This window comes from Mobula birostris, chromosome 6, assembly GCF_030028105.1.
Source record: "Mobula birostris isolate sMobBir1 chromosome 6, sMobBir1.hap1, whole genome shotgun sequence".
Classification (NCBI taxonomy): Eukaryota; Metazoa; Chordata; class Chondrichthyes; order Myliobatiformes; family Myliobatidae; genus Mobula; species Mobula birostris.
The window spans coordinates 180,814,597-180,835,077 of NC_092375.1; the positions used below are offsets into that span (position 1 = coordinate 180,814,597).

General features: G+C 40.9%; 1 protein-coding gene across 4 annotated transcripts in view; it reads left to right on the forward strand.

The window, feature by feature from the left end:
- Positions 1–5,692: 5,692 nt before the first annotated feature.
- The window catches only part of LOC140199629 (sodium-driven chloride bicarbonate exchanger-like), a 248,613-nt gene continuing 233,824 nt past the window's right edge, over positions 5,693–20,481 (forward strand). For 2 of the 4 annotated variants that reach the window (XM_072262026.1, XM_072262027.1), the window contains exon 1: positions 5,693–5,832. In XM_072262026.1, the coding sequence (XP_072118127.1) occupies positions 5,785–5,832 (48 nt within the window). In that variant the 5' untranslated portion in view covers positions 5,693–5,784. The remainder of the gene's footprint in view (positions 5,833–20,481) is intronic. The other 2 variants (XM_072262024.1, XM_072262025.1) reach the window with 2 other exon arrangements.

Here is a 20,481-nt window from a genome sequence, read left to right on the forward strand (position 1 = left end):
TCAGTTAAATTAAATAAGTAGTGCAAAAATGGAAATAAAAATGTAGTGAGGTGGTGTTCATGGGTTCAATGCCCACTCAGAAATCAGATGGGAGAGGGGAAGAAGCTGGTCCTGAATCGTTGAGTGGGTACCTCCTTCCTGATGGTAGCAATGAGAACAAGGTATGACCTGGGTGATGGCGGTCCTTAATTACAAATGCCACCATTTTTTGAGACATCACTCATTGTAGATGTCCTGGATACTGCCATTGACCTGCAATTGCTCCTTAAGTAGATGTTACCAGATCTCTAGCAGTATTCAATACCTACTTTAGGATAAGTTACAATTCCTTTTCATTCAGTAACCAATTTTGCAGCTTTCTCTACTTTTAACCACTTCCTCTCTGCCCTATAAATACCCCGTAACCAGCAAAGATAAACTATTCCTCTTCTTCAGTCAGTTTGGTTTCAGTAATACCATGATGTCATACTTCTATCTGCCAACTGTGCCTTCAGCACATCTGTCGTTCACTGGTTAAGCTGCATTGAAGGAAATATAATTAACTACTGCCATACTCCTTGGTTACCTTAGTATTCTCCAGCATTTGTTTCCTTTGTTTTCCAAACTTGCTCATTAATTTGTAAACACAAAAAAATCTGCAGATCCTGGAAATCCAAAGCAACACACACAAAATGCTGGAGGAACTCAGCAGGTCAGGCAGCGTCTATGGAAATGAATAAACTGTTGATGTTTCAGGCTGAGACCCTACTTTAGGACTGGAAAGGAAGGGGGAAGATCCTAGAATGAAAAGCAGGGGGAGGGGAAGGAGGACTAGCAAGAAGGTGATGGAAGAAGCCAATCAAAAATAAGTCCACTGCACTCTTTTCCATAGATGTTACCTGGCCTGCTGAGTTCCCCCAGCATTTTGTGTGTGTTAGGTGGTTGAAACCAGGTGGGTGGGAAAGGTAAAGGGCTGGAAAAGAAGAAATCTGATTGGAAAGGAGAGTGGACCATTGGAGAAAGGGAAGAATGAGGTGCAACAAGGGAATGTGATTGACAGATGAGGAGAAGAGGTCGAATTTGGAGGGAGAAGTGGTGGGAGAAGCAATTGAACACAGATACCTGGGATCTCAGTGGGTCCAAACAAGGAGGCTTCACTTCCATATTGTTCTACAAGGCTTCAAGCTTTGTTTTCAGGCCTCCCAGTTTCACTCAAAATTTCCAAGCTTGCCTCTCATCTTGCCATGTGAAGTGAGTAAGTGAAGAGAAAGGGAATAAGGAGAGGCACTGGAGGAGGCGATAGGCAGTGAGAAGAGGTAAGAGGCCAGAGTGCAGAATAGAAGAAGAGGGAAGCGGGGGAGGGAATTTTTTTTTTTGACCAGAAGGAGAAATTGATTTTCATACCATCAGGTTGGAGGCGTGGTGAAGTGTTGCTCCTCCTTGCTGAGAGTAGCCTCATCATGGCACAAGAGGAGGCCATGGACTGACTTGTCACTTCTATTTCAGGTTTTGACGCTCTTTGTCTTTATCAATGTTCAGGTTCCTATGCCTCTTACAGCTGAAACACAACTAAAATTACTAGTAACACCCATGCAACAATATTTTTGGCAAGAATGCAAGGTAGTAGTAATATTGTCCAAACCTCAGTGATAAAATACAAAACAAATTTTAAAAATTGCCAGAACTTGACTTCGCATCTAAAATTCCAAGTGACATTTATTTCTGTTTGCATCAGCTTAATTACAGGAAATCTGTGTATAACCACTTGTTACCATAGAGATAGAATCTCTATATCGCAAAACAAAAAAGCTACAGTCCTGATGAAGGGTCTCGGCCCGAAACGTCGACTGTACCTCTTCCTAGAGATGCTGCCTGGCCTGCTGCGTTCACCAGCAACTTTTATGTGTGTAGCTACATTTATATAAACTTTTCAAAGTGCTCTACAATGAATTAAGTGATGATGGTAATGTGGGGAGACCAGGTGGGCAATGTAATAATGACAAAGTAGCATCTTTGTTAGTGATATCAATGAAAAGATAAGTATTGCTCAAGATACTGGAGAGAGTTCCATTCCTTCGCTCGTTATGTGACATGTATAATGACATGGGCAAACATGGTCTTCCCATGACCATGTTTGTTCTTGGCAAATTTTTCTACATAAGTGGTTTGCCATTGCCTTCCTCTGGGCATTGTCTTTACAAGATTGGTGACCCCAGCTGTTATCAATGCTCTTCAGGGACTGTCGGTCTGGTGTCAGTGCTCACATAACCAGGACTTGTGCTATGCACCAGCTGCTCATACGACCATCCACCACCTGCTCCTGTGACTTCACGTGACCCTGATCAGGAGGGCTAAGCAGGTGCTACACCTTGCCCAGGGGTGACCTGCTGGCCAGCAGAGGGAAGGATCTCCTTGCACCTCCTTTGGTAGAGAGGTGTCTCCACCCCGACACCCAACGGTTCCATTACTCTACCTTAAAGTACTGCCATAGAACCTTTTGATAATCTTAGCAAAGGAAAGATAACTCTTCCCTTTAATGTTTCACCCTGAAGGTGGCACACACTGAAGTATTCATTTAGATTTTGTGCTTGACACTTCATTTTCCCAACCATTGAAATAGAGGTGAGAGTATTAATTAATGAGGAAGGAGCGGTAATGATTCAGGTTTGGTACTCTGGAAACACAAAAAAAAACAGAGAAAACTTGATTATTGAGTAAGTGCAAACACGAGGAATTCTGCAGATGCTGGAAATTCAAGCAACACACATCAAAGTTGCTGATAAACGCAGCAGGCCAGGCAGCATCTCTAGGAAGAGGTACAGTCGACGTTTCAGGCCAAGATCCTTTGTCACTCGGCCTGAAACGTCGATTGTACCTCTTCCTAGAGATGCTGCTTGGCCTGCTGCGTTCACCAGCAACGTTGATGTGTGTTATTGAGTAAGTACTGCTTTACTTTACCGAATTGCTTTCCCTTTTTACATCTAATTTGGAGGAGGTGCACGGTAGTGTGGCATGTAGTGCTGCAAACACATACCAGCAACCTGGGGTCAGTCTTAATCTTTGGTGATAAATTACTTAGGGTAATTCATTTATTTTTTTCTATATTGATCATGAATTGCATTGTACTGCTGCCATTAAGTTAATAAATTTCACGACAGTTGCCAGTGGTATTAAACCTGATTCTGACTCTAAATGAAATCTGCATGTTCTCCCTGTGATATAATGGATTACTCTGCGGTGTTCTGGTTTACAGACACAATCCAAGGGCAAGCAAGTCGATACATTGCCTCTGGTGCAGGAGGGTGTGAGGAAAATCAAGGTGAGCACATGATGGAGAGTAGGTTACAAAGAATAAATGTAGAGTAGCGGTGATGGGCTCTGTTCGCTTGAAGCCGTGTGGGTGCTTGGCCATGCAGCAACTGAAATACTCCCCCGCACATCGCCTTTGGTGCTGTTGCAGCTGGAGTTAGACACAGCTAGAAAAAGTTTACAAAATGTAAGAAGTTTTCTTTGTCAGATTGTATTTCATTATATCTTCAATTAAACATGTGATTTTTCAGTTTTCATTCTAAATGTTCATCATATGCATATGACAAAGAAGAACACATTTAAAGTGTCGCACAGTTTTCAAATCCTGCAAAAATTTCCTGCAATGGTTGGTCTGCACAGCTTCCTTTGAATGCCAGCATAGATGAGAAAGGCCAAATAGCCTCCTTCTGCATCACAAGAAACAGTGAGTATGAAAATAATGTTCAAATTCAGTAAAACATTCTGGTGTATGTTTCCCTACAATGCCATAAATATACAACATCTGACTCCACTGGTTTAATGGTTATATTCTGCATTTAGCACATCATGATTTCTCTTGACATTCCTTCCCAGCTACGTCTAAATTGTCATATTGCTTGTTTTACATCAGTAGTAGGTGAGAAAAAAAACATGACAGTACTTAGGGATGAGCAATAATGTTGCCTTTTGTCCACGTCACAGTATCTGTACCTGGCCACTTCTTACCTTGGTTTAACATTGGTTTGGAACAACCTGCTCATAAGCTTATCCTGTACTGATTTTTGGATCTGATAATAAGCATTCACTAAGTCTGCCTACTTCCCCCTCTGTTACAGCTGGACACTACCCATCTCCTCAGGAGCAGCCTAATCTCTTATTGATTCTTTTGAAAGATAAGGGCTTGATTATTTCAATGCCTTTTTTCTGCTGGTCCCCTCTTCTATCCCACCTTGATTGACATATTCTCATGTTCTGAGCATTATTCATTTATTATTTGTTCTTTTTATATTAGCGTTTTGTCTTGCTTCTTGTCAGTCTTTGCTTGTGTGAAGTTTTTCATTGATTCAGTTATACTGTTCTTTGTTTTACTGTGAATGCCCCCAGAAAATCATGTATGGTGATACACGTGTGTTTTGATAATAAATTTACCGTGAACTTTCAACTTGAACTTGCATCCTGGACTTCAAATGTTTTAACTCTTTCTTCTGCCAGATTTCTAATCCTTCAAGATATTTGCAGTATTTTAATTCTGGCCTTTTATCCATTCCAAAATTTAATCGTCCCGATTTAGGTATCCCTGCCCCTAACAGCACCCGCACTTATTTTGACTGAGTTTCTGTTATTTGCCTTAAAGCCTTAGAGCCATTTTTGTTTGACTGAATAACAACCTTGGAAAGTTTTACCACATTAACGACAACTGTAAATTGCGATTAGATTGTAATGTACCTATCCGGACTTTTGATGCGTGGTACGGGGAAACAACATTCAAGACGAAATATGCTATTTTAGTGATTGAGTCGTGGGCTGCATCGCGCCGGAGTGGCCAATGTATTTTCCCCAGAACATTTAGAGGCATTTTTATAGCTCTTCCAGTAGCTCGATATAAAGCAGAAACATTTGAGATCCGCACACTCAGGAGACTGCAGAAGGTGGAATCCGGATCAAGAAACAATCGGTTCGGATTTTTTTTCTCCTTTAATGTGTAGGTTAAGGACATTAAAATATCGAATGGATTTCGCGACATTTTTTTTCTGAGGTAGCTCACTCAGAAAGCTGCTGTCAACTCAAGTAGTTTACGCATCCGACTGGAAATCCATTCAGATCTCCTTCTCCAGATAATGATGTATCATTATCTGATTTCATGTCGACCTTCAGGTATTAGGAAAACACTCACATATGCCCGCTGTTTGGCACATTGTCATGTTTATTGCTGTTCCCATGGCATATAAACGGGAGCACAAATACGTGCAGTTACTTTGCTTTCCTGCGAAGCCTTCTCCTGATGAGAGCTGCCTTGAATCACACCTCGCCGGCATTTCTCTTTCTCATTTTATCCAGATTGTCACTGATGACCTCTAACTGGTGATACAGAGAAATTCTCGAGGTGAAACTACACCTTTTCATTCCAGCATATGTATTCCACCCAAACCTCAATTTCAGTTTGGTCTAAAAAATATATATCAGATAAAAATGCCGGGGGATTAAATTACAAACACATCAGAAATGAGGACGGATCGTCGTTCCCATCCCCTGCTCGCGGAACCGTGAAGCGCGCGGCCGAGCCGGCCAGAAGGACCAACATCCCAACTACAAGTCCAATAATCCTGCGCGTTCGCCCTCGCCGCTGCGAGATCATTGGCAGAAAAATCGCCTCCGCTTTTTCCATTGGCCAAGACCTTGGGGCGCGGGCACGCGGTCGCATTATGATTGGCCGCTCGCGTCCGTGTTACCTGATACGAATATCAAGCAGCGAGACTGTACGGAGAGGTTGGAGTTAGGTATCTGCGTGGAATAGGCATGGATACCAAGGAGCAAGGAGCCCAAATGGAGCCATTATTACCAACGGTAATTCTTCATTACATCTGCTGCACAGTTAAAATTCATTTTCAGTCATTGAAAATACATTTGCAGTAATTTCTTTACCTTCATGGGTCTAGAGGTGATGTTTATCTCTTCAGAGCAGAGTGCCGGGGGACAGTTTTTTTTTGTAGTGGTTTGCGTATCGTACTGATGTAAATTGTTCTAAATAATTAGTTTTTATTTGTTTTGGTGCCATGCGTTTTTTACCGCAACATAGATTTAAGATTATTCCATCCGACCCGGCAGAATGCTCGAGGCGTTCATTGTACGCGGAAAAAATAACATCTTTATGACCTTATGCAAATATAGATAGATATTAAAGTTCACGGCAGTGGCGTGAGTCATGAATGCGGAATATAGCCCGCTGAATTGTGAATGGCCACCAGCCTTTTTCATGAAGTGGAAAATTTGTCAAGGTGAGGGTCGAGACATTGTGAGGTCGCAAGTCTTATAACGGTGGAAAAAAACTCAGAAGTGGACTTGACGCTGCGATAGACTGTAAAGCAAACAGTTGCAAGCAGGTTAGGGCTCGTAAACCTGCTTGGTTAATTTTGTTGACAATTAACGTGGAATGATATATTTCCCATACGATTATATGGAAATACAGTATTGAGTCTCGCAAATGAATCGTCATGTTAAATATGCCCTTAAGGGTTTTGTAGTGAGCCTTTTGAAAAGTTTTTAACATAAAAACATTTTCATGGTTAATTTATTTTCATGGTTAATTTATCTTGGTCCTCGTACATAGTTTTCTTGATTACCATTTCCTATTTAAGCTTGGAATTACTAAGAAAGACTTACTTAAAAACGGTTTTTCATTATTGCGATACTTTGATACTCGATTTTTTACGAGTTTAAATACTACAAGTCATTTATTAAACTTGATGTCATACGTGACACTCTCTGTCGATGCAGAAGGTTGCGTGCTCAATATCCATTCAAGTCTTGTACAATAACCTAGATTACCACGTGCAGTGGCAACCCAGAGAGTACAGCTCTGTTGAGGTGTCTTTTTGGATAAATCACTTATCTAAAAATATATAAACTTAGCCGACAAATCCCTTGACATTATTTCAAAGAGAACATTCTCGACAATGTTTGGCCTTAAAACAGTATTTAAAAAAAAAACTGATTCTGATTGTAATACTTTTTCATGGGAGCTTGCTACGTAAACACTTGCTAATATATTTCTCTTTTTCCCAAGCAACACTATTTATAAAGTACTCAGTTTAACCTTAAAATCTTATGCATGGCCAAGATTGTGTAAAATGCGATATAACTTTTTCCCTCTGCCTTGACTTGCACATGAAAACAAATGATTATAAATTTTGTAACAAGCATTTGAAATAAACAATGTAGTTTTTAAAATAAATAGATGTCTATTTAATTAAAAAAAAGTCTTGACCTACAAGCTGCTAAATTTAAGTTTCTGTAAAATTAGAAATGTATATGGGGATTTGAATTAATCATTTTGAATCTTTAAATAGGTAAATCTGGAGCATTAGTCAAAATTGGATTGATAAAGTGATCAGGTAGCCATTTTAGCTTCTGGTGTAAAAATTATACTGTAGTAATTTTGTACAGTAAGATAAATAAGCTACCTTTGTTAAGATACTAATGGATTTGGGTTTGTCAGATGTACTGTTACCTTATGAATTAATGTTCAAGTTTCCCCTTAAGCCAACTTTATTTTGTATTAACCTGAATTGGGTTTAATATCGCCAGCATATGTAGTGAAATTTGTTGTGTAAATCATACCTGGTTCATTTAATCTCATAATCTAACATTGCTTAGAAGAGAAAAATCAGTTTATATTTGCCTTTTTTGCAAACAAATAACCACTTTTACATTTTACTAATAGAGGAACCAATAACATTTCGCATAAATAGCACAAATTATTTTGATGTCTGCTTGATTAGTGACTTCATTGTGGAGTTTTACAGCACAGAAACAGGCCCTTTGGTTTAGCTGGCTCATGCCAATCAGATACCTATCCTATGTTTGGCCCATATTTTTATAAACCTTTAAAATACTTTCCTATCACGTACCTGTCCAACAATCTTTTAAAACTTGTTATATTTTGGCAGCTCTGCTATAGCATAACACTGTTATGGTGCCTGCAGTTGTGGTTCAATTCCTGTTGCTGTCTGTAAGGAGTTTGTACGTTTGCCCCATGACCACATGGGTTTCCTTCAGGTGCTTGGGTTTTCTTCCACGTTCTGAATTGGTCACATGGGTGTAATGGATGGCGTGGGCTCATTGGGCTTGTTACTGTGCTGTGTCTCTAAATAAGTGAATGATCAAATAAACATTCAAACATTTCCTCAGACAGCTCCCATATATGTACCACTCTGTGTGTAAAAGTTGCCCCACAACCTCCTATTAAATCTTGCCCCTCTCATCTCAAACCTATGCCTTTTAGTTCTTGATTCCTGAGGAAAAGACTGAGTGCATTCACCCCGACTGCCTCTTAGGACTTTATACATCTTTATCAGGTCACTTTTCGATTACCTATGTTCCAGGGGATGGGGAGAAAGACTTAGCCTGTCCCTATAACTCAATTCCTCAAATCCTAACGAGATCTTGGCAAACTTTTCTGCACTCTTTCCAGCTTAATAACATCTTTCTGATAGCAGGGTTAACAAAATTGTATACTGTACTGTTCCCATACTTCAAGTGAGCCTCACAGGCATTTTATGGAACTGAACAACGTAACCCCCCAAACTCGGTGCCCTGGCTGATGAAGGCCAATGTGCCACAATCCATCTTCCTCATCCTTTCTACCAGTAATTCCACTTCCAGTAAGTCATGGAGTTGAGCTCTGAGGTCCATCTGTTCAACAACTCTTACTGTAAAAGTCCTACTGACTTTCCAAAATCCAACACCTTGCACTTACCTCAATGAAATCTTATTTGCTTTTTTTCGGGCCACTTACCTGGCTGATTAAGATTCCCTTGTAATCTTTGATAGACCTTCTTTGCAATCAATACCAGAATTTGAATATTCATCGTTGGACTGAAGAATACAACTTGCATGAAATTTTTAACTGGGCACATTGTCTTTTATTCTCAATACATAACCTCTGATTACAACAACCTCGTGTTCTGACTCTAGAACATTCAGTGGATAATTTAATAACCAAAGCCTTTTGAATAGTACTTTATAAAGCACATGGGATAGATTCAGTTCCATACAACTTGTTCAGTTTGGTTGGGTATTTAACTAAATATATGTAAGTGATTACCTACTTGATCACCAGTATCTAAAATAAACATATTTTGTTCGTGGTAGAATTGTAAGTTGTCTGGTCACCAAATTTGAGTGTTTTTTTTGTCATAAATGTGTAATTTCTGGTGACTTGTGCATTCTTCCAACGTTGAAGTGCATAACAAAAGCATACTATCAAAATAACAATTCTATTGAGATTTAATGGATCTTTATTTTACCAACTCCAGTTCATCAGTTCTAGGAATATCTTTTGAATTGTTATATTGCTTTTGCTTGGAGGCATGTCTGTGTGTTACAAATGCAGGGAGCGGTTGTTCTAATATTTCTCCAGTGCTATTTTTAAGGTACTGAATTTCTCCAAGGTACTCATCTAACATGGGGTGGGGATGGGGGAACTGTATATTTCTGATTCCCTATCCCTTACTGCTTGTATGTAATCCTTTGGGCTTTATGTTTGAAGTTACTGCTGTGACTACTGAACTTGATTCCTCATCTGTTATAGATGGCACAATCTATAAATCCTCTGTTTCAAGATTGTATTGTACTTTTAAATGGTGCCTTTTACATGCTTTGATGGAATGGATAAAGCTCTTTGAAAGGAAATGTCTTTGGCAGTAAAATTTACAACTTTTATTACCATCAAAACAGAAAACTTCAGCCTTTATGGTAATGATCTTTGCATAAGTTCTTATGAAGATCCTTCATGCAAGATAAGATTCCAGTATAAGGATGTCATTCAGAATAAGTGGAAAAAGTGGGCCATGAGGTCAAGAGAGTCTGAAGATTGGGGAATGTAATGGTACTTGAATGGATGCAAATAATTTGTCATCATGGGCTGAAGTATTCTTAACTGTTATATGTGTAAAAATAACAGATTTAGTGGGACAGAAGTTTAAGAAAATGCAATCATGGTGGGGATAGGGATGCCTCCCCGAAGTGTGTACTTTTATTGTAAAGAATTATGCATAGAAAATGCTAGTATATCTGACAAGTACAAATTGTATAAGAGGATATTTTTCTCAGCTATCACTCCACAAATAATGATGTAAAAAGTGGAAGCAATGATTCCCACCTTTGACTCCTTATCCCAAATTTTCTTTTCTTTTCACCAATGATCTCCAGATGTATCAAACATCCCTGATGAAAGGAGAATGTTACAGTAAGGTCAGTTTCCAGGAGGCTTGCAAACTCCATATCCTACCTCCAGGGGGTGTGATAGAGCACATTGTAGGGTGATTCGGTGATCAGAGCATGTTGGAATGGGCAGAGGTGGCAATGTGTAGTCTGGATTTAAGTTTTAGAAGATCTTTACAGCCAAAGTAGCCCATAATTATGTTTTATTTGGGGGTAAGAATGACAGCCTCTGACATTATACACGGGAAGAGAATCGATAACTTTACGAAGTTCTGTAGTGGATCGTGAATGGAACTGATTTGTTATTGTCACATGTACTGTGATACAGTGGAAAAACTTGTTTTGCATGTCAGCTATACAGATTTCACAAATGTACATTGAGGTGGAAATAATTCAGCAAATATGTAGCTCGGGTGGTTGATGGTTGGGTTGAGTTGTTCTCCCATCCAGGCAATTCATTTGCAAATGTTTCTTCACCATACGAGGGAGACATCATCTGTGCGCTATTGATGGTGGTGTCCTCCAAATTTATCGATTGATCGTTGTTATGGAAACTCAATTGTGATATAGGGAGAAAATCTCATTGCTAATTGGTTGCTTGGTGAACTTTGGGCGTTGTGGAAATACAAGAGAAATACAAGAGCAGACTCTGGAATATATTTTTACTGTTTAAAAAGAACATCCAATTCAGTAGACAGTAGGCAAGGTCATGATAAAATGAAGGGATTGTCTTTATTCTACAGGATGTCTGTTCAACAATCTTCTAACAGTGGGATACAAGTTGCCCTTGATCATTGTAAACAACAGGAATTCTGCAGATGCTGGAAATTCAAGCAACACACATAAAAGTTGCTGGTGAATGCAGCAGGCCAGGCAGCATCTCAAGGAAGAGGTGCAGTCGACGTTTCAGGCCGAGACCCTTCGTCAGGACTAACTGAAGGAAGAGTGAGTAAGGGATTTGAAAGTTGGAGGGGGAGGGGGAGATCCAAAATGATAGGAGAAGACAAGAGGGGGAGGGATGGAGCCAAGAGCTGGACAGGTGATTGGCAAAAGGGATACGAGAGGATCATGGGACAGGAGGTCCGGGAAGAAAGACAAGTGGGGGGGGACCCAGAGTTTGGGCAAGGGGTATATTCAGAGGGACAGAGGGAGAAAAAGGAGAGTGAGAGAAAGAATGTGTGTATAAAAATAAGTAACAGTTGAGGTACGAGGGGGAGGTAGGGCATTAACGGAAGTTAGAGAAGTCGATGTTCATGCCATCAGGTTGGAGGCTACCCAGACGGAATATAAGGTGTTGTTCCTCCAACCTGAGTGTGGCTTCATCTTTACAGTAGAGGAGGCCGTGGAAGGACATGTCAGAATGGGAATGGGATGTGGAATTAAAATGTGTGGCCACCGGGAGATCCTGCTTTCTCTGACGGACAGAGCGTAGGTGTTCAGCAAAGCGGTCTCCTAGTCTGCGTCAGGTCGCGCCAATATATAAAAGGCCACATTGGGAGCACCGGATGCAGTATGTCACCCCAGCTGACTCACAGGTGAAGTGTTGCCTCACCTGGAAGGACTGTTTGGGGCCCCGAATGGTGGTAAGGGAGGAAGTGTAAGGGCATGTGTAGCATTTGTTCCACTTACAAGGATAAGTGCCAGGAGAGAGATCAGTGGGGAGGGGGTGGGGGGGGGACGAATGGACAAGGGAGTCGCGTAGGGAGCGATCCCTGCGGAATGCAGAGAGAGGAGGGGAGGGAAAGATGTGCTTAGTGGTGGGATCCCGTTGGAGGTGGCGGAAGTTACGGAGAATAATATGTTGGACCCGGAGGCTGGTGGGGTGGCAGGTGAGGACCAGGGGAACCCTATTGCTAGTGCTGGGTGGCGGGAGGATGGAGTGAGAGCAGATGTACGTGAAATGGGGGAGATGCGTTTAAGAGCAGAGTTGATAGTGGAGGAAGGGAAGCCCCTTTCTTTAAAAAAGGAAGACATCGCCCTCTCAGGATGAGGCTTTTCATTCTAGGGGCTCTCAGGATGAGGCTTTTCATTCTAGGACTCCGCCGCATCTGCTCTCAGGATGAGGCTTTTCATTCTAGGACGAGAGAGATGTCTAAGATACAGTTGCAAATTGGGATTTTTGAGATAAGTTTGCTATTGAAGGTGCTGCAGTAGGCAGTAAATAGGAGACATTCTTGGATATAGGGCCAGGAAGAGGGCATCCACCATGAATTTTAGTGGGTCCGCAAGGCTGGAGCTGATAAATTCTGTGACTAACATCTTAAAGCACTCCATGCTGTTGGATGTTGGAGCCAACAAGTGATTATCATTTAGATATATAAGTCGTGTTATTTTTACAAAGTATCACACTTTTGAAATTTAACTTTTTTTTAAAGGAGAATATTTTGTAGGTAAGACCTTGGTTTCTACTGTTCAACTGATCTGATTTGTGTGCCTTCAATGCCCCACTAAAACATTTTGCATTGCTGTTTAAAGGACTGGAGCAAGAAAGGGTGCGTTATCTATACTAAGAACAGGGTTAAGAAAATCAAGGTTGCAGTGATGAATCTAGTACAGGGAGCTTATTTTCCACTGTTTCCACCACTATTTGTGGAGGGATATGAAAGAAATACTCACATCCTTGTATCCTTTAAATTCCTCAGAATACACTACCATTTTCTACACATGATTTTAAAATGCCTTAAACTCCAAAGGTTCCTGATGTAAATGAGGTAGGAAATTTATAGATTTTAAATGTGGTATTATTGCAAAATGGGTGGTGGGGTGGAGATGTGTCTCCAACAAAGGAGTTGTAAGGCCCTCTCTCCCTCCACTGGCCTGCAGGCCACCCTTGGGCAAGGTGTAGCACCTGCTTAGCCTTCTTGATCAGGGTCACATGAAGCTATGGGTGGAGGTGGTAGACGGTCGTATGAGCAGCTGGTACATGTCACAAGGCCTGGTTATGCAACCAGTGATGCCAGGCAGACAGTCTCTGAAGGGTATTGATAACAGTTGAGGGTCACCAATCTTGTAAAGAGACTGCCCAATGAAGACAAGCCATTCTGTAGAAAAAATTTGCCAAGAACATTCATAGTCATGGCTAGACCATGATCACCCACGTTATACCACACATCACATGATGATTATTGCAAAGTCTTTTCATAATTGCATTTTTTATCCTCAAATATCTCATCCCTGTTCTTGGTAACAGTTAAGATCTAATTGTACCCATGGATAACGGACTCTGTGATAAGTATGGAAACACGAGTTGCCTCTTAAACTAATGTGAGTTAATGCCTCAGCAAAAGAAAGTGCAACATAATGAGGGTAAAATCTTGAAACGGAATACCCAACAAAACGCACAAATTAATTATGTCTGAATTAAAGATTTGTATTACCATGTGGGTACGTATTGTAAATGTGCCAACTTTTGATCTTGTACTCCCTGCACTTGATTGAGCTGGATTAACTGGATTATTCTGTTCTTTGAGTTGTGGTTTTTGTAAATTGGCTCTGTAATAATTGGAGTTCAATTCAAAATTTTAATAATTGCACAGCAAAGGTTTACATTGCCAAGAAATTGCTGTTTGAAAGCATTATTTATTTTAAAATGAAATTATTGTTCATTTTCTTTTAGCTATGTTATAATTATCTGCAATTCATTTAACCTTAAAATTATTTTTTTGAATCTTGTGTGCTATGTGTAGTTATGAAACTAAAGTGTTTTAATTTTCTGGTATATTTTTAACATGTACTGCTGCAAAAAGACAAAAATTATTTTCAGTGTCCTTAAATTCTGATTATTCTGTTTCTTAGCAAATAGTTGTTTCAGCCCTTTAAATAATAGAAAGCTAACTCTGACCTTCTGAAATAATTGATATCTTGTAGGTATTAATGTGAGTTAACTGAAGAATTTGTGACGGCAGGATAGAACTTTTTAGGGCTGCAGACCAGTAGTAAGAAATAGGAGCAGCAAAAAGCAAGCATTTCCCTTTAGCCTGCTCTGCCATTCACTAAAGTCTTTTAGGATTCTTGGTAGTGTGGAGGAGCAGTGGGATCTGGGGTACATGTCCACAGATCCCTGAAAGTTGCCTCACAGGTAGATAGGGTAATTAAGAAAGCTTATGGGGTGTTAGCTTTCATAAGTTGAGGGATAGAGTTTAAGAGTTGCGAGGTAATGATGCAGCTCTATAAAACTCTGGTTAGGCCACCCTTGGAGTACTGTGTCCAGTTCTGGTCGCCTCACTATAGGAAGGATGTGGAAGCATTGGAAAGGGTACAGAGGAGTTTTACCAGGATGCTGCCTGGTTTAGAGAGTATGCATTATGATCAGAAATTAAGGGAGCTAGGGCTTTACTCTTTGGAGAGAAGGAGGATGAGAGGAGACATGATAGAGGTGTACAAGATAATAAGAGGAATAGATAGAGTGGATAGCCAGTGCCTCTTCCCCAGGGCACCACTGCTCAATACAAGAGGACATGGCTTTAAGGTAAGGGGTGGGAAGTTCAAGGGGGATATTAGAGGAAGATTTTTTACTCAGAGAGTGGTTGGTGCGTGGAATGCACTGCCTGAGTCAGTGGTGGAGGCAGATACACTCGTGAAGTTTAAGAGACTACTAGACAGGTATATGGAGGAATTTAAGGTGGGGGGTTATATGGGAGGCAGGGTTTGAGGGTCGGCACAATATTGTGGGCCGAAGGGCCTATAATGTGCTGTACTATTCTATGTTCTATGTTCTATGTTCTAAAGTCTTGTCTTCAACTTCATATCCAAAAAATATTCAGTGGGATTACTGTCACTGAGTCTATCACAGTCAATGCTCCACAAATGAACGGCTGCAAGAGATGATCAGGCACTGGATACGCAGACAGCCCACAGCCTTCATAATGTACAGAAGGGAGCATGATGGAATTCTCTCCAATGGTCTGGATTAGCACATGTGCAGCTCCAATGCTTAAGAAACTTGATATTATCAGCAATTTGCTTGGTTGTGTGAATGTTTAGGGAGTAAGACAAAGTATCGTCTATTATCAGTGCCCTGTGCCATCTATAAAATACACTGTCGTTGCTCCCTGGGGTTGTGACTGCAATTTCCACTTCTCCGGCATTTAATGCAAGGAGATTGTAGGGCAAGCTGGCAAATCCTGCCTGCTGGTTGTATATTATCCATATGTGCACTGTCTCTTTGTTGCTGGATCAATATCCTGGAGTCACCATGCCGTAGCACCGTGGAGTACCTTCACTAGATAGACAGCAGTGGTTAAAGAGGGAATCGGAATCAGAATCCGGTTTATTATCACGGGCATGTGACGTGAAATTTGTTAACGTAGCAGCAGCTAATCTAGCAGAGAGAAAAAAAAATTTAAAAAAACAAGTAAATCAATTACGTATATTGAATAGATTAAAAAAGTGCAAAAACAGAAATACTGTGTATTTTTAAAAAAACAATGAGTTAGTGTCCAAAGCTTCAAAGTCCATTAAGGAATCAGATGGCAGAGGGGAATAAGCTGTTCCTGAATCGCTGAGTGTGTGCCTTCAGGCTTCTGTGTCTCCTACCTGATGGTAACAGTGAGAAAAGTGCATGCCCTGGGTGCTGGAGTTTCTTAATAATGGACACTGCCTTTCTGAGACACCGCTCCCTGAAGATGTCCGGGGTACTTTATAGGTTAGTACCCAAGATGGAGCTGACTAGATTTACAACCCTCTGCAGCTTCTTTTGGTCCTGTACTGTAGCCCCCCCCCCCCTTACCAGACAGTGATGCAGCCTGTCGGAATGCTCTCCACAGTACAACTATAGAAATTTTTGAGTGTATTTGTTGACATACCAAATCTCTTCAATCTTCTAATAAAATTTAGCCACTGTCTTGTCTTCTTTATAACTACATTGCTATGTTGGGACCAGGTTAGATCCTCAGAGATCTTGACACCCAGGAATTGAAGCTGCTCACTGTCTCCACTTCTGATCCCTCTATGAGGATTGGTGTGTGTTCCTTTGTCTTACCATTCCTGAAATCCACAATCAGCTCTTTTGTCTTATTGACGTTGAGTGCCAGGTTGTTGCTGCAGCACCACTCCACTAGTCAGCATATCTCACTCCTGTACACCCTCTCGTCATGACCTGAGATTCTACCAACAATGGTTGTATCGTCAGCAAACTTGTAGATGGTATTTGAGCTACACAGTCATGTGTATATAGAGAGCAGAGCAGTGGGCTAAGCACCCACCCTTGAGGTGCGCCAGTGTTGATTGTCAGCGAGGAGGATATATTATCACCAATCCACACAGATTATGGTCTTCTGGTTAAGAAGTGGAGGACCCAATTGCAGAGGGAGGTACAGAGGCCCAAGTTCTGTAACTTCTCAATCAGGATTGTGAGAATTATAGTATTAAATGCTGAGCTTTAGTCGATGTTAGGATGCTGGTCATAGGTGTTCGTGTTGTCCAGGTGGTCTAAAGCCGTGGGGAGCCATTGAGATTGCATCTGCCGTTGACCTATTGTGACGATAGGCAAATTGCAGTGGGTCCAGATCCTTGCTGAGGCAGGAGTTCGGTCTAGTCATGACCAACCTCTCAAAGCATTTCATCACTGTGGATGGGAGTGCTACCGGGCAATAGTCATTAAGGCAGCCCACATTATTCTTCTTAGGCACAGGTATAATTGTTGCCTTTATGAAGCAAGTGGGAGCTTTCGCCCGAAACAGGTGAGAGGTTGAAAATGTCCTTGAATACTTCTGCTAGTTGGTTGGCACAGGTTTTCAGAGCCTTACTAGGGTAGCTCAGAACTACCTTTTCAAGAGAAATTTGGGATAGACAATGTATGCTGGGTTTTACAGAGAAAGCTCAGAGCCTCAAAAGAGAATAAATTAAAAAGTTGTAGTATGGTCACATAAACCAGAGGCATAAGGTAAGAAACACACAAAATGCTGGAGGAACTCAGCAGACAAGGCAGCATCTATGGAAAAGAGTAAACAATTGACGTTTCAGACCAAGACCTTTCACTAGGATGGCTCAATTTGATCAATATGCAATATCCAGTTATCTCTCGTGCAGTTGAGCATGTTTATCTTTCAGATATAATAAGCCATTTCTGCTTTTTTAAAATTTATGATTATTATCCCCAGTACCTGCTATGTATGAACCCATGAGTTTGTCAATTTTCTGCCTTTTCTTTTAAAACACTAAATATTTTTACTGTACTTTTTTAAAAAAACTCGAACATCTCGCTGCACTTCAACAGATAGATAGCTGTCTCGGGATTGTTTAATGCTTCCTTAGCGCCGCTGTTATGTTTTGTAACTCCAAAACCCAAAACTGATTGAAAGCAAGAAGTTGGGAGCCCAGAAGAATCTGTCTTAGTCGGTATCCATTCTCAGCTGGGTGGACTGGAGCATTGTGTGGTTAAGGGCTTTGCTGAAGGACACACACGCTGCCTCAGCCGAAGCTCGAACCCACGACCTTCAGATTGCTAGTCCAACGCCCTAACCACTTGGCCATGCGCCACAATGCTTCTCAAATATTACTGAAGTATTCAATACTCAAGTGTTGACAGCATTTAATTTTCTTTTGTGACCTAAGTCTTTTTAACTTTTTTTTCCTTCTCTGTTCTGGAATCATCAGTCCTCTGAAGGGTTGCATCTGAGATGCTATTTAAATTCATGTATGACCTTTGCTTTGATTGGGAGGTTTTGATTCCCAAGTTTTATTATTTTCATGCTGGATCCCAGAGAGAGTCATGACCTTGTGTTGGAGGATGGATTCAGTAATCCTTGATTTGGATAATTTGTATCCTATTTTCCTGGTTCTGTAATAAGGGTGGGAAATGTCCTTGAGATGCACCCCATCTCTATTTGGAGATACAGTTTGGTAATAGGCTTTTTTGCTCCAATGAGCCTGCGATGCTGAATTATACCCAGGTGACCAATAAACCTACTAACCTGTACATCTTTGGAATGTAGGGCACTCAGAGGAAGGCCACATGGTCATGGGGAATCGTATAAATGGTCATGGGGAATCGTACAAACTCGTAGAGAGCGATAGAATTGAACCAGGGCCACTGATGCTGTAGCAGTGTTATGCTACCATGCTACCCTAGTGATAAAAGCTTGCCAGTGTTCCCTGTCCCATTGTCCATTTGATGTTAGAATCTTGTATTTCACTTGGTCAATGACTAATGATAAGTTGAAATCCAATGAAATATATTTTCCCCACTTTCTTTTCCAAATATAAGATATGGATGCAACAAGGACATTTTCAAAAGGTGATGTCTCAAAAAGGGGACATTTGTCATTAAAGACCCAGGGTATGCCCTCTTCTCATTGCTACCATCAAGGAGGAGATACAGGAGCCTGAAGACAAATGCTCAACAGTTCAGGGCCAGCTTCTTCCCTCATGCCATCAGATTTCTGAATGGACGATGAATCCATGTACACCTTCAGTTTTTCTCTCTTTTTGCTCTCTTTCTGCACTATTTGTTTAGTTTAATATATATTTCTTATTGTAATTTATAGTTGTGTATTGCAATGTACTGCTGCTGCAAAACATCAGATTTGACAACATATGCCAGTGACATTAAAGCTGATTCTGATCTATTTAATGCAGAAAAGGATTCTTAAGTACCCTACGACCTGCCTTTCATCCAAGATGGTGCCGGTGAGCCATGGTGATGTTCTGCATGCTACGTACAATACATATAATACTTATAAATATACTACTTTTTGAATTGCTCTCACTGCAACCTGCAGCATGTAGTTTCCCTTTAAGCAACACACTTTTGAATTGACTTAATGAACTACAAATTTTGTTATGTTCTGAAGGATGCAGTGGACTTGACTCTCAAGCAAGCAGATATGGCATCTTTCAGCAGATGAAGGTTCATCGCTGTGGCCAGATGCAAGGCAGGGTGGGATGGAGGGGGGAGCTCCCAGCCAGGCTGAAATGCAGAGGAATGATATCCCCTCTACCCAGCATCTTGTTAGCAAAGGTGTAGTCGCTGGAGAACAAGATTGAGGACCTAAGGGCCGGGGTGCTTTTTTGTCAGGAATTGAGGAATTGTGTTCTGTCTTTCACCGAGACATTGCTCATTCAACGTGCCAGATACTGTGATCAGACCTGAAACTGCTTTGATTCAAAGGATGGCCTGAACTGTTGATTTGGAAAAGGCAAACAACGAAGGTGTGTGTTTCATGATAAACTCTCTGTGGTGCTCAAATACGGTGGTTTTTGTCGAACTTGTGTTCCCCTGACCTTGAACACCAAATGATCAAATTTCCATCTGAAACTACCAGTTGTTTAATGTGTGGGGAAAATGTTGGGTTGTTTCTGGATCCCTAGCAGGAACAAGAATTCCATAGGCTTGAACTTCCAGCCCGTCTGCTGTTGAACGAGGACTCTGCATGGTTTCACGGCGCAGTTACATCTGCCCATACCAAATGGAGTTGGGCCCAATTCTTGTGCCTCAGGCAAAGATTTGGCCTGATCCAGAAAGATGAAGGGATGCTTGACTTTTCAAAATGCATTAAGAAATGGTTCAAGAATATTTGCTGAAACAAATGCCCTAAAGCCTGGCTGGGAGTCTTTCCTCACCCTATTCTGCCTTGTATCTGGCCATGGCAATGAACCTTCGTATATATTTTGCTTTTTCTTTCAGGTATGCAGGCTATGACTTTTCAAACACTTTATCATTTTTTTTGCAAAAGCCTAGTACATCAAGTTATGTGGATCAGATTGAAAATTTTCTTTAGGGTTTGTAAACCAGACTGCCTTTTCCTTGTGCCTACGCATTCATGTTGCTTGACATCATATATTGAGGATTAATTCTGTTGACATCTGTAGCTTTGATGTCCTTCTGAATCAATTTTATTCTGTGTACATTTATTTCATTGTCTGAAATGTAGCCTGAAGATACATTTTATTGCTCTGCTCATTACTGTCTGATGCTTGACTGTTAGAAGATTGTGGTCTAGAAATTAGATTGCCATTATTGAGCATTTATTTACTATGCAAGTGAATAATGTAGTTTTTGAGTATTCATGAAAACAGGACAGATGTTGCGAATTTGTGTAGTTCAAGAAATTTGATGCATCTTTCCAGTTATTTCGGTAAGATGACGGCGTGTTCAGACACAGTGGGTTCTTCAGGGTCAACTAAAGGTGTTAATACGAGGAATTCTGCAGATGCTGGAAATTCAAGCAACAGACATCAAAGTTGCTGGTGAACGCAGCAGGCCAGGCAGCATCTCTAGGAAGAGGTACAGTCGACGTTTCGGTCCTGACGAAGGGTCTCACGAAGGGTCTC